Below are 23,237 nucleotides of genomic sequence, written 5' to 3'. Positions count from 1 at the left end.
AAAACACGTGTGTGCACGGAGAGGGCACGGGTGGGAAGTCAATGAGCGGGAGGGTAGTGGGAGCGAGTGGAGCCTCTTCCGCCCGGGCTGGTGCCCGGCACAGCCAGGCTCCCCCGTGGCTCCTTGCATCAGCAGCCAGCGCCAAGCTCGGCTGCTTGCCGCGCGAGCAACCACCCGCTCGAGCGCTCATAAATCCCCTCCGGAAATTAATCCTGTGCTCCAAGCAAAGGGCGGCGGGCTGGGCCGAGCATGTGGGGCTCCCTGCACCGCGCGGAGATGCCCAGGCTCTGAGCCAAGCCCCCAGCTTTCCTGTGGGAAAATCCAGGGGACGCAACTGGAGGATCCGCGGCGCTCACCTTCTCGCGCGGGATGAGCTCGAAGGCCGCCAGCAGCTCGCCCGCGGCGCGGTTGTCCTTGCGCACGGGGTGCCAGGAGAGGCGCGGCGAGCGCCGCAGGCTGGGCACACACACGCAGCGCCCCAGGAACTCGTCGGCGCCCTGCGGGGACGGCGAGCGCGGGGGGTTGTCACCGGCACGGGGAGGTCACCCCCTCTGCGCCACCTGAAACTGCTTCGGGTTCAGCACCCGAAACTGCTATGCGGCCAACTCAAAGAAAAGCTGGTTTGGGTGCCTTTGCAAACCCCGATTTTCATTTTTTGCTGTAACTACGGGGGCTAGAAAGGATCTCTTTTTTGTGCATTTTGCTTCAGCAGCAGATGAGATTCCTATGGTTTCACACAGCTTTCCAGAACAGGAGCTCTGAGTAAAACATTAAGCATCAGCAGCTCTTAAGAGACCAGTTCACTGGGCTGCAACTGGCTCCTCCGCTGCATTTGCAACTCTTTTCTGGCATCTTTTGCAGGAGGGAAGGCAGCAAGAGTGGGGAGCCAGACTCCTGCCTGGGCAGGCGAATGGCTACAGGCTCTGCTACAGGAGGGCAGCACAGGGCTCCTACAAGCCCTGAAACCCCCTCTGCTCTCATGACAGGCAACAGCTGGGCTTTTCTAGTGAGGATCCAGGATCAGCTCAACTCCCCCCTCCAAATAACGTCACCACAATGCACTTCGGGCAGCTGCGCAAACAGCAGTTCCTGTTTCCTCAACCTCCACCACTGCTTTAAATACTGTCCTGCTTTCTCTCCTCAAAGAAATAAGTTAATTTGACCCCTCTGCAAGCCGTGACGCAGACACAGCTTTAGCAGCTAAAGCAGAGCCACCCCAGCCGTGGGTGGCAGAGCTGGACGGTGACATTACAGCCATTCTGCTTGTCACATCTGTCCTCAGCCCACTCGCTCCCCGAGGGGCCGCACTTACGTAGGTGTCATGGTCATAGATTTCCACCACGATGCTGGGCGGGGAGTCAGCCACATTCTGGGGGTCCCCAAAGATTTCGATCTCGTAGAAGATGAGTGTCTGGTCCCACGTGGGGTTCAGGGTGTTCTTGATCACCACTGTCTTCTGACTTTGATGAAGGAAGGAGACGATGGCATAAGGATCTGCAAGAGATGTTAGGCAGAGTGTTAAGGATGAATTAGAGCTACCAGTCTAAGGGGAGAGCAATTAACAGAGTTGTTAATTGTAATGCAAGGGCCAGTAGGCTGTGCTGGGAAGGCAGCGAGCAGGCAGAGGGAAGTGGAGGTCTTTACAGCAGTGGCATTCCCATCGTGTCTCAGGCAACTCCAGCTGCAACAACCATTTGCTGTGGAGGCCAAGCCCCTTCCCAAGGTCCCTGGGTGTTGGAAGTGGTAAGGAGCCCGATAGCGACCAGATAACTCGAAGTGGAGAGGCATGCAAAGACAAGTCATCAGATCTGCCATCAACACTCAATGTTTGTGCTAAGCCCTGTGCTCCTGGTGGGAAGTGGGAGTATTGAATCCCAGTGGGCTGCCAGGCTCCTCAAGGGCTCATTCCCCTCGTGCCTGGTCCTCAGCTCCCTGCCAGGCAGCGAGACAAGGACGTACATGGAGGGTGGGCACCTCACATTCACCCACTCCTCACTCCGGCCCAGCCATGGCCATGAGCAGGAGCCAGGGAGCAGAGTCAGGACAGGCTCTGGGACACCCCAATACACCAGCTGTGCCAGCACTGGCTCTTCTCAAGCCAGAGGGGTTGCCTATCAGCTTAGGAACCTCCTCCACAAGCTTGTTTTCCATGGATTTGTCCTGCCTCCCCTGAACCAGCCCCAACTATGACCTTGGAGAGGATTTAAAACTGCATGAAAAACATCTCCTGTTTGCACTGGCGCTGGCTCCTGCCACCTCCTCAGAGCCCCCAGCTCTTGCACCAGAAGAGAGAAGGCCCAGCCTGTGCACCCCTGCACCAGCACACTCAGGTTCTGCAGATTTCCCTGAGGCCGCCCCTAAATGAGCTGTTTTTCAAGCTGGAGAGCCTCAGCCCACCAAGCTCTTCCTCACACAGGAGCACTTCAGACCTGTGCTCATTCCAGCTCTTTCTGGAGCAACCACAACAGCGTCGGCTACTGATCCACACAAAGGCCCTTGGGCGCTTCCTTTCCTCAGAGGCCTCTGATGAGGGAAACCTTTTGGAATGCCAGGGAGGCCACCTGGCCTCCAGCAGCCACCGCAGGAGGCTCAGGGTCTCCCAGAGGCCGCGCAGGTGCCCAGGGGCCTCAGCAGGCCCCTCGCTGGGCCCGGGGGTTTTACCCTCACCCAGCACAAGCCGCGAGGCAGAGGCGAGCGGCGAGGAGAGGCCGCCTCTAACCAGCAAAGCAATTAACACAGGAAGCCTCAAGTCAATTAGCAGCAGAACGCTGAAGCGCGCGGCCTCCACAGCGCCTTCCCTCCCAGCATGTCCAAGGGCCAGTGCAGCAGCCAGCAGAGCATCTCTGGGCTCGCTGTAAAACCCTGCAAAGACTAAATGCCTTTTATTGCCCTTTATAGCAATAAAAGCAGAGTTTTAGCATCTATCTATAGTAGATTTATAGCATCTACCAGTCTTTACTGGGGACCAGTGACCAGCGACCACCATGTTCCATGTGCCTTGTACCCGAGCTCTAACTCCCTACAAATCCCAGGCTCCTACAAATCCTAGGCTCTATGGTAGCAGGCGGCACCGCAAGCCCCATCGGGAGGATGGGGACACGCTGCCTGGTGTCTGATGTTCCGGCGTTGGGTCTGTGCCCATAGGGAATCCCAGCGGGTCGCCTGGCTGGGCACGGAGCCTCCTGCCAGCTCCTGCAGACTTGGGCAGTTTTCCTGCCCGGATCAAACTTGTTTAAGGAGCAGGGGCTCCTCGCACGTTCATGGGCTGCAGGGAGCACTATTCACACCGGGAAGAGCCTTTTCCACTTACGCGCTTTTTTCCAGTAAGAGGAAAGCAGAATGCGTTACAATAAACAAAAAAAGCATGGATTTGGATTTGCTTTTTCACTCTTTTTTTTTCCCCTCTTCTTTTTAAAGGAGGCCTCCATAAAGCCCCTTTGTTTAGACCCTGGTGCACGGGGCAGGTTTATTTTTATAACTGTGCAAAGCCCCCTTAATGAACTCCTTTATGCTTTGTTAGGGCAGCGGAGATCACAATTCCACATTGTAACATGTTGTTGCCTGTGTTGTCCTTGGCTGCGTTTTTCCGAGGGAAGGGAGTCCCGTCCCGTGCCGCCGATCGGGGCCATGAGCTCACCCGGTGCCCCCGCTTCCAACAACCGCCCCTTTGTGGCGGCAACAACAGGCATGGGGCTCTGCTGGGGTCCCTCCTGCCCATGGCTGCAAAGGGAACGGGGCACCGGGGGCTCTCTGGGTGCTCCAGGGATGCCGGGACCTGCTGGCATCCCGGATGCAGCCCTAGGTGCCAGAGATGGCCCCGGCTGCTCCTGTGCCCAGAAAAAAAACAATATTCGCTGACTCCAGCACCCCCAGCTTCCTGACTAGCTCTTCTGCGCTCCCCAGCTCCTGCTGCAAGTGAGCAGCAAGTAGTAACATCCCCATTTCCCTGCTTTTTCACCCCAAAATGGCACTCCTGAGCATTAACCGGCACTCCTGAGCATTTACAGGGACAGCATCACTCAGAAGGACCAGAGGAACCACACATGAAGCTCTGCTCCACGAGCTCAAGAAGGGCCAGGAATTGCTGCGAGGAGCCGATGGACATCCCTACAGAAGCCCCAAGCTGTGCTGCAAATGGGGAAAAGCTCCTCGTTCCAACCACAAAACACTCTTTCCTTCACCTGGGATGAGGGTTTTTTCCACAAAGGGGCATTTTTTTACCTCTCAGGCTCAAGGAATCGTAGGTTGGGCGCCAACGCCACCAAGGAGACACCCCAACCTTGGACTCCCAGCGCCCTTGCAAAGTTTCCAGGCCGGATAACGGAGAAGCTGCCCTAATTTAATGGTGGGCAGTGAAAACAAATATGAGCCATTTTACAGATCTGTTGCTGTCAAGTGTTTTCTTTTCTGCCCTGTTTTTCAATCAATTCTTTCATGCACAATAAACAGAGCGTGAGTACGAGGCTCCTAGCTCGGGTTGCGGTGAGGAAGAGGAGGGCAGGCTGGGGGAGAGGGGCACAAAGAGGCCATGGAAAGAATGATGCTCTTATGTCCCTCCTTCCTCCCGTTTCAGCATGCGCCGCTTCTGTGCATTCCCCCGGGTTTTGTTAACATCAAAGTGCCCAGGCCGGGCTCGGGAAGAGAAATTCCCCGTCCAAACTCCCTGGGCTCTGCTAAGCAGACGGAAAAGGGAGCCAGAGGAAGGTTTGCTCAGAGGAGAGGCAAAGCGGAGAGGCAGGAGCTGCAGCCCCCCAGCTAGGTCTGCAAAGGGCCTCTGCGGCACCGCTGAGCGGGGCAGCTCACGCTTTCTGCTTGGTTTCCCACATAAGAGCCCCCCAAAATGCGAGTTCTGCTGCTGATGGGAAGGGAGCTACTCACCCGGCCTCCCCAGGAAAGGCCCCTCCGGTGCTGACATGGAACGGCCCTCGCTTCACAGCCACAAACGCCCCACGTGTCTGGAAAGCCGCATTGCAGCCCCTCACCTGCCCGGCCCTCACTGCAGCACTGGGCACCACGCGGGCAGCGGCGCTCACCTGAGAAGCTGTCCTTGTCCATGGCAATCAGATCCCGAGCTTGGTACATGTAGCAGCGCAGGTGATACCTGTTCCCATCTGCAAGGGGAAACAGGAACAGCTGAGCGGGATCTTGGCTCATTAACCAACACAGGAGCTGCAGGCCTTGGGCAGCGCCCAGGGTACCGGTAGGAACAGCTCCTTGGAACTGTGGAACACGCAACATGGGAATTTCACCCCCTCCCCTCCTGCAAAGACTTACAGTCGAAAATGCAGGAAATGGTGGGTCTGTTGACACCAAAGCTCAGAGTCGAGGCAGATTTGCCGTCATCGCTCTTGTCATCAGTCACTCCCCCCTGAAAGAGGAAGGCACGTGGCGCTGGGGGCGTCAGGGCCCTGCGGGTGCCCCGGGTTCCTCCATCTCCCAGGAGGAACATACAGAAATGCAGGAATATTTTTTACAGAAATCCAAGAGGGCTTTGGGCTTCCAACAGCCCATAAGCTCAGGCCTTCCTATCCCAAAAATCCCTGCCAGGAAGCACCCGGCTGCATGATGGGGCTGATGGGGCAGGAAGTGAAATTGCTTTAGGGACCAACAAGTCCCCCTGCGAGTGAAATAACGAGTGAAAACATTGCTAACAGTGACACAGGTGGTGTCAAGCGCAATGAAATGCTCCGCTCGCTGCTTGAAAGGAGCCTCGGCCGCTTGCGGCCACTGCTCTTTCCTCTTCATGTTTCCATGTGCGAGCACTGGCCTTTTATCACCTCCTAATTGTCGGATTTGACTTGAAATATTTAGCTGCAGGAAAAGCAGCACAAAGAAAACTTCCTGGCGAGCGTAAATCTGATCTTTAAATATTTTCAATCATCAAACGTTAGGGAGAGACAGTGGGGATATTAAAAAAAGATACAGAAGGGATGGGGAGGGAAAAAGCAGGTCTGGGATGGAATTTCCAGAGCCTGGAGCAGCTCGGTCCCAAAAAACTGTCAAGAACTTAGGTGGTCTGAGGAGCCCTTTCTGCCTTTCCAAAGGCTCCACGGCAGGAATAGCAATTACCGCGACATTGTCTGCGGAGGAAGCCCTGGGGTTTGCGGTGCGCTCTGTTTACGACACTTAGGTCATGCCGAGTGTTTTAAAGGCGACCTCCACCATTCCCGTTCCTTCCCCGCCGCTGCCCCAGGGCCCCGGCTCCCTTCGGCAGGAGCGGGAGGCGGCGGCGCCCCGGCCCGCAGCGCAGGAATGCGCGGGGAGCTGAATAGCTCCTCAGTTGTTTTTATGGCCTGTGCAGGCGGCTTGGCGGGCCCGTGGCCGGCACCGCAGCCCGGCGGGACCTCCCCAGGCGCCTGCCCAGCCGTGCAGAGTGGCAGGGAAGCCCCTGCCCTCGCCCCGGGGCTCTCCAGGGGCATCCCGCACCGGGAAGGGTCCTCGCGCCCTGACGCTGTCCTCTTCCAGCATGTCCTCTTCCAGCATGGGCTCAACGTGAACATCCCCAAGCTGATGGCATTGCCCTCTCCTCGCTCATGGGCACCGAGGGGCTGGCGAGCAGGTACCCCGAGCAGCTAAAGGCTGCAAAGAAGGGCTTGGAGAGGGCAAGTATGGAAAAGAACTGTGCTTACGACTGTGATCTCACTTCTTGGGTCAACAGGCAGGATGAAGCACCTCCCAAGAACTGGATCTCCCCCTTCCATCCTGTTGGTCATTCAACGGGAGCCCACGCAAACGTTGGCCATGCAATGGGAGGCCATGCAGAACACCCCAAGAGCCACACACAGGGCATGGGAGCATCATGGGCCGCAGACACACTGGCCTGGTGTCACCCTGCCTGCGCTGACCGCTCAGAGAGCCTCATGCAGGAACCCTCGTGTGCTTGGTGCAAGCCCTTGTGCTCGATGTGAACCCTTGTGCTCAGTGCGAACCCTTGTGCTTGCTGTGAACCCTTGTGCATGGTGCAGACCCTTGTGCGTGGTGCAAACCTTTGTACTTGGTGCAAACCCTTGTGCGTGGTGCCAACCCTTGTGCATGGTGCCAACCCTTGTGTGTGGTGCCAACCCTTGTGCTCGGTATGAACCCTTGTGCATGGTACAAAACCTCGTGCGTGACGCAGACCCTTGTGCATGTTGTGAACCCTTGTGCATGGCATGAACCCTTGTGCGTGGTGCCAACCCTTATTCTTGGTTTGAGCCCTTGCACACAGCGTGAACCCTTGTGCGTGGTGCGAAACCTTGCCCACGGTGTCAGCCCTTGCACACAGTGCAACTACTTGGGGGTCCAGGTGTGGAAAACGCCCCTGCACGGGTGACCTGGCAAGTTGCCACATCTCAAGCCTCAGGAGTGAAGGAGCTGCCCTAGGGGCGTGGGGACATGGTGCCATCACCCCAGCCACACGCACTGGCTCTGCAGCTCCTTCACCTTCGCTGGCTCCTTTCCCATTTCTCCTCAGCGCTGCAGAGCATCTGGGAGCCAAAGCCGAAGTCTATGCGTGGGTTGCCTTGGCTGGCAGAAAGGGGCAAGACTTTCCAGGCTGCTACAGAAAAGCCCAAATCCTCCTCTGGCCAAGGCTTCCCTCAGCTGTTGTTAGAGGGGGAAGCAGGAGGACTCAGGCTGTGCCAGGTTTGCAGCGCTGAGACGGGGCTTGTTAACAGCTCTGGGGAGAATTATTGGGATTTCCATTAGAAACCAGAGACGATCTCAAGCCACAGAGCTGATCTCAGCATCTCACAAAGGCCTGAGCAGTATCTGGGAGCCAGGCTGAGGACTCAAGGGACAAGTGAGATGCTCCCTCAGAAAGGCTGGGAAGCATTGTCAGAGATACGGAAATGGACAGAGCATCCCCATAGCCGAGACGTCCAAAGCAAAGCTGAAGGATGTCCTAGCGAACACTCCAAAGAGGACAATCCTGCCCAAGCTGCTCGCTGCTCTTTACCACCTCCATCGTGAGCTTTTATTACAGGCCCACCTTGGCCCTCATAGAAAATAAGAGCAAAAAAAACTTCAAGAAACTATCCCATCCTCTCACTCCCACAGTTCATCAGCTTCCAAGTCCATCCTGAGAGATGATGGTCCCAAGGACTCTTGCAGCAGGGAGCTCCCTCCCCTTCTCAGACCATCTCCTCCCAGGCTCCCTCCTTGCCCCTCAGAAGCCTTTCCCTGTATCCAGGGGGTTCAGGCTGCAGGTTGTTTTCCACACCCTGCAAGAACCCAAATCTCCCCACCCCTTCCTGCACAGTTTTCTGACCACTATTTCTCTCTTCTGTCCAGTAGAGACAGAATGTCTCTCTTCTGTCCTTCATGTTCCCCTCCACATTCCCAGGGGAACATGAAATCCCCACGCCCCAGCCCTGCATGGGAAGGGATTCCTGCCTGTTGCTCTGCAAGCAGCTCCAGGTAAGGTCTGCAGCTGCACCTCCACCCTGGGATTTGCCAAGGAAGTCTCCAAGGGATGGTCATCCCTTCCCACCAAACCCCAAGAGCAGCTGTGTGAGCAGCGGCCTTCCTGAGCACCCCAGCGCTGGGTGCTCTGCACGTCCTTAGTATTAACCAATATGAGAGACCTGGAGCTACCAGGGTGAGTCAGAGAAGGTCTAACGGGATGATGAAGGGCCTGGAGCATCTCTTGTGTGAGGAAAGGCTGAGGGAGCTGGGACTGTTCAGCCTGGAGAAGACTTGGGGGAGGATCTTTCCCCCTTTCTTGGGGGAGAGTCATTCAAGTGAGAGACAGGAGCTGAGTGTGAGCAGAGCAGGAAAGGCAGGAATCTGCACAAGCCAAAAGCATGGCCAGATCGTTTACAAAGTGATCTGCAGAAACCGAGCAACTACAGCGAGCGCCGACAGAAACCCCAAAGATGAGGGTGCCGAGGCAAGCTGGAATGACCTAGTGCAGATGGGAACGGGAGCGCGAGCCCAGGGCTCCAGAGAACTCGCCAAGCCAGGCGGAATCACCTGCCGGGCTCCCGCCGCCTGTTCCTGATGGCTGGGATCCAAAGGGCAGAATGGTGCCCTTCCCAGCACTGCGGGTACATCTGGGCATGACTATGCTGGAGATGTAACCAGAGGCAGGAGCGATTCCAGGCGGGAATCATCCTGCCGCACACAAACGGGAGCTCAGTGGGAACAACATGCTGTGGCTGCACTGGAGCTGGGGCTACTCACTGGTTTTGCAGCCACAACAACTGTCCCCTGTGGGGCAGTGTCCCCGCCAGGACGTCTGCCCCAACTCGCTGCTCCCGCGGTCACAGCATGTGTCAGCCCTTGGCTGTCACATTCACTGCTCTGCCCACCTGGCAAATGGGGGACCTGCTGCTCTCTGACACTGTCACTGCAGGTGGCCCTGCCACGAGGGGCTTTGGGGGTGCTTTAGGTGGGGAAAACTCAAACCTCTGATGCCAACGCGGCCTCAGGAAAGGGGGACACAGGACAGCCCAGCCCAGATCCCAGCACAGGCGCCGCTCATCGCAGCCGGGGGACCACGAGGAGGGAAAGGCCAACGCAGGGGGAAACGGCCGATAAAAGGGTCTTTGTGCTGCTGGGCTTGGTTTAGCTACTGAAAAAGCCAAACGATTACGAAATCCAGTGTAATGGCCAGGGCATTAGCAAAACAAATAATGGAAGGTCAAGGCAGCAGATAGCGTGGTTTTCTCCAAGCATGATCCCTGCTCCGGGAATTGGGCGGCAGGATGAACCTGGGATGGGCAGGCGCTCCTGGCCGGAGGAGAAAACCCAGGAAACTGAGGAAAACAGGGACCATCCTGCCCTTGAGAAGGGGCTGATGCCGCCCAGGGCCGGCCTGGTCGGGAAGAAGGCACCGGGCGCGAACGCGAGTGAGGAACCTACCAGGGCGCCCTCCAGGGCGAAGACGGCGGCGGCACCCGTGCGCTCCAGGGGCTCCATGCGGCGCCGCCAGCGGCGCCGGCGGAACGTGTCTGTCTTGCGGTACTTCATGTGGAAGCGCCAGCCGAAGAGCGACGCGTATTCCCAGCCCTCACCCTCCAGCTCCTCCTGCCTGTGCTGCGGGCAAAGAGGCCGGTGCGGTTGGAACCGTGCAGTGGGAACGCAGCCGGAGCAGCGGGAATGCAGCTGGGATGGGGAGGAATGCAGCCAGGATGGGGGGAACACAGCCAGGACGCGGGGAACACAGTCAGGGTGGCAGCAACGCAGCTGGGACGGGGGGAACACAGCCGGGATGGGGGGAACGCAGCCGGCACTGGGGGAAACGCAGCTGGCATGGGGAGAATGCAGCCAGAGGATCAGGAATGCAGCTGGAGCAGCAGGAATGCATCCGGAGCACTCCCCAGGACAGGACACCATGGGGACCACAGGACCAGGCCCTTCCCCGGAGTCCTATCATGCGCCGTGCTTGGCCAAGGGCCTCCCCTTCCCTGCAGTGCCCTCCACACGTGCCACCACCCCAGACTGTTCCCGGGGCCAGCCCACCTCTGCCACCAGCCTGGGCGTCCTGGGCAAGCTCCCCTCCATGGCCACAAGGCGAGAGCCGGTGCGGGGGCCTTTCCTTGCAGGTGTCCCGCAGGCGGGTGGCAGATGAGGACCTCGCACACTGCTCGTTTCCCTTCAGTGCTGGGCACCCGGGCCCCCCTGCTCCCCTCTCCTGCTCCTTGGGACCCTGCCACAGGTCCTGCGTGGCCGGGGTCCCCCCTGGTTTCCATCCGCAGTTGTGGAGAAGGAGAAAAGGTGGAGGAAAGGTGCCCTGGAGGACAGGGGACGTGGTGGCAGCACTGCCGTGACATGTGCAGTCCAACTGCACCACCTAGAGGGAAGCCAAGGACGGACTGGGCAGCGGGGCCGGCACCGCGTCCCGCATGTTGGGAACCTGCTCCTGCACCAAGGTGGCAACGAGGGCATCCCGGGACAAGCGCCCACGAGCAGCTCCAGCGCCGACCCGGCCCGGCCTGGCCTACCTTCCTGACAGCCTCCAGCTGCGCGGGGTCACGGCGGCGCAGGCGCACCCAGCGCCGGCGCCGGTTCGTGTGGTACATCTTCTCGGCGGGCACCCACGCCTTGGGCTTGCGGTCCGGCGGGATGGTGATGCCGTATTCCCAGCCTAGGCAAGAAGGAAACACCCGGGTGAGGGGCGGACAAGGGGCTGCTGCTTGGCCTCCCACCAGGGACTCCTCTTTACGCATGCTCCAGGTCAGGGTGGGTTTTATAGCCAAGCTTGTTCTCCAAGACACGGATCTAAGGAGCTTTCCCAGACTGTTGGGCCACAGAGATAAGAAGCTGCCATCACTGGTGGCCAACAGATGCTGGGGATGCCCAGGGGAGGGAGCCAAGGTGCCAACCCTGGACCAACGCGGTCGGATTGTGACTGTTTCAGATGTTCTCTGGCCTGGCGCTTTCTTCCCAAAGGAAGAGCAGCCTCACTCCTTCCCCATGGTGAAAAGGACAGTGCCTTCAGCTATCCCAGAGCCCCAGCAGAACTGGAAAAGGGCCAGAGTGTCCCCAGGAGCCAGCCCAACCCCTGCAGCCGCACAGGGTTGTGCTGTCGCTCCCAGTATTGCACAGGACTGCGCAAGAAAGCGGCGCCACAGGCAGAGCAAAGGGATGGAAATGGCACAGACGCCTAGAGCCTCCTCCCGGTACCCTTCTCGTCCACAGCTCTGTTGAGGTCGGTGTCCCACTCCACATCTTCCCATTTCCAGCCGGGAGGACACTCAATCTCATCCTTATTCAGCACTTTCTCTCCGTTCTGTGGGACACAGCAGTGTTGATGGTCAGACCGTGCCCAGCAGGTCCCCACATCTTCCAGAGGCCCCGGGTCTTAGGTTCATGGGGTCCCCTCTGCCCACCCTGCGCTGCTGCCTCTCGACAACCTTCCCCTTTCCCCGAGCAGAGTGTGCTGGGGCAATGCCAGCTCCCTCGTCCCGATGTCTGGCTCCTCACCACATCCGTGTAGGCATCTGCCATGTGGATCCACTGGCCCCCGGGCAGGCGCAGCTGGTTCTCAAACACCTCCTCCACAAAGCTCAGGTGCCCAGCGTCCACGTCATGCAGCAACCTGCAGCCCGGGGACACGCGACCGCCTCAGAGGGGCCTTGTCCTGCCTGGGCGCTGTGTCTCGCGGCCGCGCAGCACCCTGCACCCCGTGTCCCATGCTTTGCATGACGGTCCAACACCGGTGGCCACATTATGCTAACGCCATCGTGCATCAAGGACACAGCGGTTGATGAGCCAGCGTTGCACCCCACAATGCACCAACCCCGTTTTTGGGTTGGTTGGATCCACGCGCGCCCGGATCCTCGCACAGAGCCATCACTCACGTCTTCTCCGGGCAGATGAACCAGTCACCGGCCCAGGTCCAGCCTGCCGAGGGGCGGAAACTGTCCTTGGGCAGCTTGATCTTGCCGGTGACATCCGAGTACTTGGGGTAGGTCAGGCCAGTTGTGCCCCAGTTCCCGACCAGCGCCAGCTTGGTCTGGTTCTCGTACTGGGATAGGAAAAGCAAGACGTGTTTGCGTCAGTGCAAAGCACATGGAAAATCCTGTCCCGCTTAGAGGGCTCCATTCTGAGGATGCGCCTCCTGCAAGGAGCCGGGCTGCTCCCCTGGGGGACTCACAGTTTCGGCAAAGACGGAGAGTCTCCCTTCAGCATACTGGTTAAACTCCTTCTCGTCCACGGAGAGCCCAAACCAGAGCTGGACCCGGATCTGGGCCGGGATGCGGGGGCCCATGGCCTCCTCCTGCGGGTACTGCCGGAGCCAGAGCGCCGGCAAGGAGAGAAGCAGCAGGGCCAGGGCTGGTCAATGCAAAGAGCCGCCTCCGCGCCCGGCGCTGCGTCCTGCTGGCCTTGCCCAGCACGGGGATGTGGGGAAACCGAGGGACACGAGGCCCGGGGACACCACGCGCCCGGCCGCCACGCGACCTCCAACACTGAGACCCCGAAACCAGCCAAAAACAGGGAAAAAAAATCAGGGAGACGCTGCACTGTTTTTTGTTCTCCCCCCCACCCCAGTGATGCTAGTTTTCCATCCAGAGCTAAATTGCAGGGGAAGAAAAAAAAAGAATATATTTTAGTTCTTTTTTTGCTGCCAGCTGGGCTAGAGTTTGGGGGTTTATTCAGTTTATTTTACTTCATTTTATTTTTTTAGAGCTTGTTCAGCACCGATTGTCTGCTCCCAAACTGGCACGCAGCAAAAGGCCAGGGAAATACCACTGGAGACACGAGAAGTGCTGTAAGGGCCTGGTAAAAGCAGCCATGGCTTAAATTTCCTGGGGTGGCAGAGGGTCAGGAATTTTGAAAGAGCATAAAAATAAATTAAAGAAATCAAAATTAAAAAAAGAAAGACTCAGTGGCTTGGCCAACTCGTGTTCATCTTTGCTGCCCTGGCACTGGCAGAAAATAATCAAATTCTCCTGGAGATCTAATTCAGGCCTTTCCGTGGAAGAGGAACGAAACCTCCCCACCTCCCCTTAGCAGCAAGTTTCCCTGCTCCTCCTCTATTTTTTGCTCTTTTTTCTCTTTTTTTTTTTTAAGGGAAAAGTGTCCCGAAAGCGGCGCTGGGGGGTGTGCGCACCTTGAGGAAGATGGTCTGCAGCTTGCCGCAGTTGCTGCCGCAGCAGCTCGTGGCGCCGCGCGAGAAGAGCACCGTGCGCGCCGGCACGCGCGCGTAGGCCACGCGCCGCTCGCCCTGCAGCATCCAGATGACGATGTCGGGCAGGCTGCTCTGCGGCTGCAAGAGGCGTTGGTGGAGCGGGCGCTGAGGCAACTCCGTGCCCGTGCAGGCCGCTGCAGAGCCCAAGGCCTTCCCGAGCCCCCGCACGAGCCTGGCTGCGTGAGCAGCAGTGGGACACAGGTGCCCGCTCTTCTCAAATGGGAAGGGCTCTTGCAACGTCCTTTGGGAAGGATTGGGAAGCCAGACGCTCACAGCACAGAGCAAGTGCTTATTAAATACCCCCAAATCTCCCACCCGTCTCCGCTGGCTGGGAGATGTCCCTGGCACAGCAATGCAGGAGCTGCCATCAGGTTTCACAAAATCCCAGAATGGTTGAGGCTGACAGGGACCTCTAGAGATCATCCAGTCCAACTCCTGCTCCAGCAGGGACACCCAGAGCACAGGGTGGCATCCAGGTGGGTTTGGAAGATCTCCAGAGAAGGAGACTTCACAGCCTCTCTGGCACAGAAGTTCTTCCTCATATGGAGGTGAAACTTTCTGTGTTTCAACTTGTATCTGTTACCCCTCGTCCTGTCACCGGCCACCATGGAGAAGAGCCTGGCCCCCTCCTCCCTACATTCACCCCTCAGGTACTTGAATATGTTGATCAAGTCCCCTCTCAGCCTTCTCTTCTCCAGACTAAACAGGCCCAGCTCGCTTAGTCTTTCCTCATACAATAGATGTTCCAGTCCCTTCATCACCTTCGTGGCCCTATACTGGACCCTCTTTAGAAGCTCCATGTTCCCCTTTTCCTGGGGAGCCCGGAACTGCACCCAGTACTCCAGGTGCGGCCTCACCATGAGGTGCGCCTCACTGGTTGCTGCCAACCCGCCCGCAGCGCTACCTCCTCGGCCATGGTCCTCAGGCGACACAGCCAGTCGTCCGCCTGCTCGAGCGCCGCAGCGAGGCCCACGCCATCCTCGTGCTTGAGCCGCAGGGCTGCCCTCAGCATCTGCTCCAGGTGGGCGCTGCGGACACGGTGCAGGTGCTGGTCCAGGTGGGTGCTGGACGGCCACCCCACCACATCAGGCAGCTTCTGGCTGCGGGGAGGGAGACACCAGCATCAGCAGCAGCTTTGCAATTTTCCCTCTTGGGTTTGCAACTGAGGATCGAGATACTTTGAGGATCCCCTGTCTGAGCTGAACTCGAATCTCCAAGTCAGATGAGTTGGAGATCACAGAATCGTTATGGTTGGAAAAGCCCTTCAAGATCACCAAATGCAACCATAAACCCATCCCCACCCCATCTGCTACCCCATGTCCCTAAGTGATGTCCAGCACAGGAGGACCTACTGTCCACAGCAGGTCCTCATCTGTGAGCCCTTAAAATAACTCTACCAATACAGAGCAGAAAGCCCAGTTAGGATGGAAAAAGGAGAGGTGGGACATTCTCCACAACATCAGAAAAAAAGCATTCCAGCAATAAAACAGAGTGTCAGTGCAGGTTGCCTCATGTTATTGACTTCATTTGGACTAACATGCAAACAAAATTTTGATTTTTTGCACAAAAACACAGCAATGTGGGAATTTTAGCAAGAAACCTCAGGCAGGAGGCATGGTAGGAGCAGGGGAAGGGGTTGCTTCCTTCTCTTTCATCTCTCTCCAAGATGACTTCTGATTTACCCTCAGAAAGACAAACTCTAGCCCTGCCCTGCAAGGAGCAAATGTGTTCAGAAGCTGCAAGAGGGAAGAGCATCAAGGGTTAAAGCTCATGGACACCATGGAACTGCTTCCAGCACCCTGCATTAGAGAATGTGTGCCCTGTGTTGAGGAGAGGCTTGTAAAAACCCGACTGATTGAACAAAGTTGTGTTCAAATATGAAAAAAAGAAATGATCGTAGGCTTCACCAAATTAAACATTAAAAGCACAACAGAGTGGATCCAAAAAAAAATTGTGGAAATAAACACTGAAAGCATAAAAAACTAATAATAACCCATTTCTAATGAATAAAAAGGCAATAACTGCATGAAAGTGATTGAAAGAAGCATTCCTCTTAGTAAAACCAAGTCGCCCTGTTCTCTGTATGGGAGTTTGACACAAAGGAGTTTTGAGGAGCCTCGGGCCAGGGTCCGTCTCCGCAGGGGACCTGCCTTGCATCAAAGGTAGAACATTTGGAGGAAGGAGAGCAAATAGCAGCAAAACATGAGTAACTCAGGTAGAGATTGCTAGGAATGATCCCAAACTTCCTGACTGAACAATCTGAAGCCTGAAGGGACCTGGGCTGGGGACCTCAAGGGCCAACGCGCTCCTAACCGAGCCCGAAAAGGGCATGAGGGATGGCGTGGCATGGAAAGGGTCCTCCACCTCCTCCTGCATAGAAAGGTCTGGAAAATGGCACAGAAAGGAGGTCCCAGGAGCACAGGACTGCTCTGTAAGGAAGAAAGGAGGTGGGGAGATGCTGTCCCCTTGGATGCTGCCACCAGAGCAATCTGGATGAGAGAAAGACCAGCTGTTTTTGGAATCGGAACCCACCAGATCACCCCGGGGAAATTGCAGAGCTGGTGCTGATACTCGGCTCTCCCGAACCCAGGCCCAGTTCCTCTCTGAAGAGCTCTGCCCTGGCGAGCCCAAGGGCCAGGCCCACTCGGAGATTCCGTTGCGGCCTCCTGCGTGTCCCAGCTTCCTGCCCGCTCCTCTCCGCGGGAAGGAGCCTGCGACGCTTCCCAACTTCCTTGGGTTGGCGAAGCCTGGTGCAAAAGCAGCTCTCACAAGGAGGCTGAGCGGCCAAGCAGCAGAGGGTACAACAAGGCACAAGCCCAGGGAAGCTCCTGGAGTCCCAGCAATGGGATGTCACCGTCATGGCAAAGCCTGGAGCCTGGCAGGAGCCGCGGGAGCTCGGCACCAAGCGGGGAGCAGAGCCGGCGGCCCTGGCGCACCCCGCAGAGGCCTTCGCCTCTCCCACCCCTTTACTTGAACTTGTCTTGGAGGGAGCTGCAGGGCTGGACAAGCCAGAGCTGCAGCTTCTCCTGCAGCTCCTGCCTTGAGCATGGAGGATTTACTGCCCTTCCCAAGGAGCCAGCGCACGTTGAGGGCAGACACAGTGCCTTCACATGCCCAGAGCAAACAGGAGGCTTGAATAAACAGGGAGAGAGCGTCGCTGGCGCCTGGGGCTCTGCAGAGCATCTCCCAGCAGCAAGGCCACCTTGTCCCACGTGTCACCAAAAGGTACCGCACAAGGGGCAGACCGGCCATGCCAGCCAGTGCCGTCATGACTCACTTGGGTCTTTCAAAGAGCGTGGCAAGGAGGACTCGCTAAATCATGGCCGTGGACGCAGCAGCAGCCCTTCCATCCCCAGGGCACCAGGGCCACGCCAGCTGGGCAGCATGAGTGGAATGATCCCAGGAAGGATCCCAAGATCACGGAAGAGGTGGCCCTCAGGCGCCTGCTAAACATGCAGGGCAACCAAGAAGGCCACGTACTCCCTCCCATGTGACACGAAGGACCACGACCCACCCCAGCAGAGCAGCAAAGCAGCTTGGTGGCCACCAGGTCCCCCCTACACTGAGATACTGTCATAGCTGAAGGGGAACCACAGCTGGAGGCTCCCAACGAGGTAAACCCCAAACCATTTTCCATGGAGAGCCAAGGTGTCCCTGGAACAAAGTGTGACGGTCACATTGTGGCTTCTCAGCTCCCACCAAGCACGATGCTTCCCAAAGGAAGGGCCACCTTGGCCCTGCCACAAAGCTTTGAGTGCTTCAGAAAAGCCCTGAAAGGCAAAGATGCTCCAGGGCTCCTCACCCCACGGGCCAGAGCACAACATGGGGCGGCCGAACCCAGGCCACGTCACGGAAATGTGGATTTGAGGCTGGCACTTGCCTGGAACAGGGGGAGCAAGGGCTTCACTTGCCCGACAAGGAGGCTCATCCAGGGGGGCTTCAGCCCTCACCTCAAGAGTGGAAATTTGTGACTTGCTTTAAATGTCACCTTTTCAACTCTGTGCCTTGGCTCAGCAACCTTTGAAGTAAAATTAGCAAACAATGGGCATTTTTCAGAAGAAATTAAAAAAAAAAAGAAAAAAGAGGAGTCATCCCTTCCAACATAAATAAATGCTCTTGCAAAATAAAAAAAGGCATGAAAAGGCTTCCAGCAGAAATGAGCAGAAAATACCTGCAGTCGGCGATGATGTCGTCTAGCAGTTGGGCAAGGAGGGAGTCCAGGTCGCCCTGGGAGCGGCTGGCCTTGAGCGCCACGTGGATCGTCTCCAGGTTCGCTTCCTACGGGAGCAGGGCAGGTTATGGGTTGCCTCCCTCCACCCAGCCGTGAGCACCCAGCGCTGCCAGCTGCAGCCTCCACTTTGCTTCTCGCTGGAGCTCCGGGGTGGAGAAACAGATTTCCCCGGAGCTGGGTCACGAGCCGAGGGAAGGGCCCTCTCTCCTGCAACCAGGTGGCCCAGCAAATCCCCGGGCCTGCACCCCAGCAGGGATGCACTGTCCCCTCTCCTGTCCTACCAATGCAGCACAAGACCAGCCCAGTCCTGATGGGACACGAGGCAGGAGGAGCGATACCCAGGTGATGGGCAGCGTGGGTCCAACCCCAGCTCCCCAGGCTCGTCCTTCTCCCCCGGTCGCTCTCCATGCCTCAGTTTCCCTTTCTGCTCTCTGGCTGCTTCTCCCCAGGGCAGGGAACGTGCCCAGCCGCACCTGGCACTGTCAGGCGATCCCATGGAGTCACTAATGGGAAGGGGGGCGGCCGCATGGGACTCACCAGGCGCTCGGCCGCGCGCTGCAGCAGGTTCTGCGCGTCCGTGCGGTAGCTGATGTCCTCCCAGTAGGACGAGAGCACCACAACGGGCTTCACGTTGCCCCAGGGCAGGTAGTAGTAGTGGCAGCCTGGAGGACACGGGCGATGACGAGGGGCAGCGCGATGCCGGAGCCGGAGAAACGTGGAGCGGGGCCCTCGGCATCGCTCTCGTGCAGCAGGCGGATAGGGATCGTTTCCCCAAGCCCCTCGTGCAATAACACAGCCCTTAGCAAGGCCAAATGGATGTGCAGGGAGCTCTGCACGGCTCCTACCCCACAGTGAGCCCAGGAAGCAGCACGAGGTGGGCCCGGGAGCTCCCAGTTCCCTGTGCAGGTCCCTCCACCACCAACTGCGGCGCTGCCTGTGCATCCCTCACCAGTCCCCAGGAGACCTCTCGAGAGCCCCAGGAGCCCACCCCAAAAACCAGGCCAAGGAGGGACATGGGCACAGGGAAGGGCACGAGCGCTTCCTTCGCAGCACCACTGCATTGAAGTGCCTGCAAGGGATCAGGAGCGGAGGGGACATCCTCAAGGGCCCCACGCCGCTCACCGTCGAACACGGCCCGGCTGTACTGCGTGGTGGAGGCCAGCGGCAGGCACGTGGTGTCGAACTTGTTGCCGTAGTTGCCGATGCTGACCTCGAACTGCACGGCGTCATCCACGTCCTGCAGCATGGTGGCCGAGTAGAAGGCAGCGAAGAGGCAGTACTTCCTGCGCCGCAGGTACCTCTGCAAGAGGCGCCGAGGGGAGGCACTGATCTGCCAGGAACGGCCTTGCATCCACCCGCATCCCAGGGACCTCCCCCGTGCACGCTCTGGTACCTCCACGCGCAGGATGTCGTCCGCGGGGATGTCCTCCACCTTCTGCTCCGCGTGCTCCGCCAGCCTGGTCTGCAGCTCCACGAGCACCCGGCCCCGGTACGCGACACCCTCGCCCTTGGGGAGGCCGGAGGCTGCCGTTAGGAGCAGGGCCGGCCCCCACGGCAGCGCTTGGCCCCACGACAGGACCAGACACCCATCCTTGCAAGCGCGTCAAGGCAGGGAGCGCTGGGACAGCAGAGACGGGCGCTGGGCAGGTTTAAGGCAGCAGAGTAACAAGTGGCAGAAAATGCAGTGCAGCCTCCTACAAAGCCAGCTGGGGTTAGTAGCAGCTTTCACTCTGCACAGAAGGATGCTCCGTTCTGTAGCCACCGGCTGCGCTGGCGAGAAGCCACCTTCACCTTTCCCAGGTTGAGCGCCTCGTAAGGGTCCGGGAAGCCGGTGAACTCCCTGGGGCTGCCGTACAGGTTGATGTAGCAGGGACCGAAGGTTGGCAGGAACCCAAGTCCATCGTCCGCTGGAGACCACAGGGAAAGGGCGGTTAGGAAGTCAGGAGCGGCGCCTTCCCACCCTGTCCCATCACAGGCCGCTGCCCTCCCAGCACCCAGCTGTGCAACTGGTCGAAACCCTGCAGCATCCCGCGCTTATCAGTGCCGTGCCGAGCGGCACCCCTTTATGCTGCATTCCTGCCCCCTCACAGGTACCCATCCTTCCAAGCCAGCCTGCAGAGGCAGCACCAGGCCGAGGGCAGGGCTCTCCATCCCCTTCACACTCCAGCACCTACCGTCTCCCAGGGAAGCAGAGCTGGCCCCAGGCGCCCTTGGGCGGGACTCCCGGTGAGGCTGCACTCGGAAGAGACCTGCTCATTTTCCTGTGCCATTCAGCACGAGGAGCACCAAAGGGGCAGAGCGTGTCCATGCTCTGGATCCCCAAGGCAGCAGGAGCCCTGCAGAGCCTGTACAGTGACGGGCCCTGACGCAGCATCACTGCCCCAAAGGGACATCCCAACCCCACCAGAGTGGGGACAGAGGGGACCTTCCCCTCTTGGCTTGTCCCAGCCAACTCCTTCTCCACCCAGAGGCCCCCAGACAGGCAGGGCAGGATGGGGAGGAGGATGAGGACGAGATCTGGAGATGCCCTGGCTGGGGCACAGCAGAGCCTCTGCTCCACGAGCTCTGTCCGATGCTGCAGCTCTAACAGCAGCTAAAATGGAGGGAAAAAATGCCCGGCGGTGACCGCAAAACAAGAGGCTAAGGGCACGTACGGTCTGCGGCTCTCAGAGGCTTCGCGAGAGCGGGAGGCTCATCTGAGGCGTAAAGAGACGGAGAGAAGGTTAGGAGAGAAAGTTCAGAAGCTGGTTAGGAGGCTGGTTATACAGGGGCCAGGCCACAGGAAAGCAGAGTGGGCACTGCCAGGGGCTCGGGCTCCCCGCGGACACTACGGAGAGGGAAGGGAGGTTGTTGGGTAGCATTGGCCTTGCCTGCCCCTTGAGACCTTCATGGAAACTGTGGCTTCGAGAGCAGATATGAGGGTCCATCCTCAAACTTCCACATGCCCCACGGGGCAGGAGGCCCCACGGGGCAGGCGGCGGAGCGGGACGGATGGGCACATGGCCCTCCTGGGACCAGCGGGCGCAGGGGAGCAGCGCTGCACCCCAGGGCACCTCCATGCCCGCGGCGCACGCGGAGCTGCCCTGGCAGGGCACCCGCTCGGACACGGCTCAGCCGTTAGTGCTGCAGGGCAGCCGGGAGCCCCGGCGCACGGAGCAGAGGGGACGGGCGGGTGCAGATGTGAGCAGAGGGCGCAGCAGCTGGCGTTACTCGTGTGCGTTAGGGCGGCCTCTGACCCCAGCCCCGAAATGGCCCCAAGCAGGCCCAGACCCCGTCCCTTGGCCAGCACCTAAGGACAAGCTGCAGGACGGAGCAGGCTGCATCCAGCCCCTAGAGTGGTCACACCTGCAGCACCGACACCAGAGACCTTGCAGGGACCAGCGCAGGGGTTATTTCACCAGGGCCAACCCCACACGCAGCCGGGAGCGCGCGCCCGGCCCCGCCATGCACGCGAGCTGCCATCCCGCCACGCACCTTCCAGCTCCCCGCCGGGCGCCGAGATCTGGGACATGCTCAGGAAGGCGGTGCCGACCACGTCGTTGTGCGTGAGCCGGTCCCTGCGGGAGCGCGCGGGTCAGCACGGCACCGCGGGGCCCTCGCGCCGCGCGGCCGCCTCGGCTCCCGCTCACCAGTCCGTGACGCGGATCCGCATCCTCTCGCACATGGAAGGGAACTGCGGGAAGGGAAGGGAAAGGCGGCGGTGAGAGGCGGCTCGCGGGCCGGGCGTCACGGCGGGCGCGGAGCGCCTCGCTCACCATGGCGGGCAGCATGACGGTCTGGTTCCACTGCGGGTTCGCGTTCTTCTCCACGATCCGCGAGTAGAGCTGGAGGCGGGAGAAAAGGCAGGAAAAGTCAGGGCACGGAGCGCACGGACAGGCCCAGGTACCAGGCGCCCTGCCAAGCCCTCTCCCGCCCGCAGGGCAAACGCAGCTTTATCTTTATTTACAGCCCATGGCACTTTGGAGGCTTCCTCTGCTCCCAGTAAAGCTCCATTCTGGAAAGGACCACAGTCCTGGATGCAATGCACCTTCCATGGGGGAATCCAGGTTGCTCTCTGTGCCTCCCCCAGCTGGCAGGTCCCTCTGGCCCCAGCATCACCCTCCTGACACCTCCCCGCTCCCCTTACCATGGACCAGAAGGTCTCAGATTCCCCATGAAGGGGCCATTCAGCAGCTCCAGCCTGCCACACACTCCCTAAAACTCCCACAGCCCCAAAAACAGGGTCCCACAGGGCCGATCTGGAGGACTGCGCTCACCCAGAGCCACCAGAAACCCACCCCACGTTTCCCTAGGGCAATACCCCTCTTCTTCCCTAGCCTGTTCCCTCCCATGCGCCATCCTCCAGGGAACATTCACAGGGCACAGGGAGGGTTTCTGCATTTTCATGCCATTCCCAGCAGTTTCCAGAAGTGCAGCTCAGTCCGGCCGGAAAATTGTTCCTGCCTTATCCTTCCCCTGCCTCCAGGAGCTAAATCTCCGCGCTGCTATTTTTAATGCAACAGCTCCGCTAAGAGCCCAGCACAGAAACTGCACCCGGCACGAGCGCCCATGGCCATTCACCTTCCCCCATGGCCAGGAAGGGCCACGACCTCCGCTTGCCAAGGCTGAGGCAATCGCTGCAGCCCAAGTGATGCCCAGGAATGGGATCCGAGGCCCAAATTCCTTCCCGGCAGCAAGGATGCTGAGCCCACAGTGCTCAGGGAATAACGGGACCGCACGGACAAGGCCAGCTGGGCCAGCCTCAGGGCTCATCCTGACATCAAAGGCAGGCAGGTCCCCTTCCCTTGGGCATTTTGGCCATCCTAGCCCCAGCCCTGGCTCCCATGTTCCCGAGCACAGCTGCTGGGCCCAGGGAAGCGGGAGATTTCCCGCTCCTGCTGCTCACCGTCTTGCCGGCAAAGCTGACTTCCACGAAGGGATCCACCAGGTTCTTCTTGTTGCTCTCAAAGCCAAAGACCTGCCGCACGTTGTCCATGACAGCGTCATCCACTGGAAGGAGAAAGAGTCTCTGACCATCCGCAGACCATGCCGAAACCTCCACTAAGCACATCCAGGTGCTCGGCTTTATCCCGGGAGCCCGGAGCACTCCAGCGCTCCAAGTGGGGACGCGGTCCCACCAGCACAGCCGCTCCCATGGAGGGCAGCCGTCCATCCCCTGCACAGGGGCTGGAAGCACCCCCAGGTTTTGGCAGCAACACCCGGGAGGTGTCCGATTCCAAAGGGAACAGAGACCCCACAGCCTTGGCCCAGTCCACAATCTAGTCCATGACTGGTCTCAGGACCGGGCAGGTTTCAGCCTCTCAGGGAAGCCGGGGCACCTTCACACAGCTGGATCCCCCCTGCAAGCCCTGGCTCTTCCCGTGGCTCTAGATGAGGCTCTTTTCACCATAA

The 23,237-nt window shown here is 59.0% G+C and overlaps 1 protein-coding gene across 1 annotated transcript in view; it reads right to left on the bottom strand.

Moving 5' to 3' along the window:
- The window catches only part of DYSF (dysferlin), an 83,893-nt gene that overhangs the window by 50,281 nt on the left and 10,375 nt on the right, over window positions 1–23,237 (bottom strand). The window contains exons 14-34 of the mRNA XM_088526516.1: window positions 22,732–22,835; window positions 21,602–21,670; window positions 21,476–21,519; window positions 21,321–21,403; window positions 19,638–19,753; window positions 19,240–19,353; window positions 18,969–19,146; window positions 18,384–18,508; window positions 17,787–17,893; window positions 14,520–14,715; window positions 13,538–13,693; window positions 12,581–12,712; window positions 12,285–12,451; window positions 11,908–12,022; window positions 11,608–11,713; window positions 10,926–11,068; window positions 9,844–10,017; window positions 5,275–5,368; window positions 5,034–5,111; window positions 1,313–1,494; window positions 357–497 (exon numbers count right to left, since the gene is read on the bottom strand). Coding sequence (XP_088382642.1) covers window positions 357–497; window positions 1,313–1,494; window positions 5,034–5,111; window positions 5,275–5,368; window positions 9,844–10,017; window positions 10,926–11,068; window positions 11,608–11,713; window positions 11,908–12,022; window positions 12,285–12,451; window positions 12,581–12,712; window positions 13,538–13,693; window positions 14,520–14,715; window positions 17,787–17,893; window positions 18,384–18,508; window positions 18,969–19,146; window positions 19,240–19,353; window positions 19,638–19,753; window positions 21,321–21,403; window positions 21,476–21,519; window positions 21,602–21,670; window positions 22,732–22,835 — 2,624 coding nt within the window. The remainder of the gene's footprint in view (window positions 1–356; window positions 498–1,312; window positions 1,495–5,033; window positions 5,112–5,274; window positions 5,369–9,843; window positions 10,018–10,925; window positions 11,069–11,607; window positions 11,714–11,907; window positions 12,023–12,284; window positions 12,452–12,580; window positions 12,713–13,537; window positions 13,694–14,519; window positions 14,716–17,786; window positions 17,894–18,383; window positions 18,509–18,968; window positions 19,147–19,239; window positions 19,354–19,637; window positions 19,754–21,320; window positions 21,404–21,475; window positions 21,520–21,601; window positions 21,671–22,731; window positions 22,836–23,237) is intronic.

The sequence above is a fragment of the Tinamus guttatus genome, unplaced genomic scaffold, assembly GCF_059628265.1.
Source record: "Tinamus guttatus ecotype Peru unplaced genomic scaffold, ASM5962826v1 Tinamus_guttatus_pri_ptg000247l, whole genome shotgun sequence".
NCBI lineage: Eukaryota > Metazoa > Chordata > Aves > Tinamiformes > Tinamidae > Tinamus > Tinamus guttatus.
The sequence above is the reverse complement of the archived record's forward strand: the minus strand, read 5'-3'. Positions and strand labels throughout refer to the sequence as shown.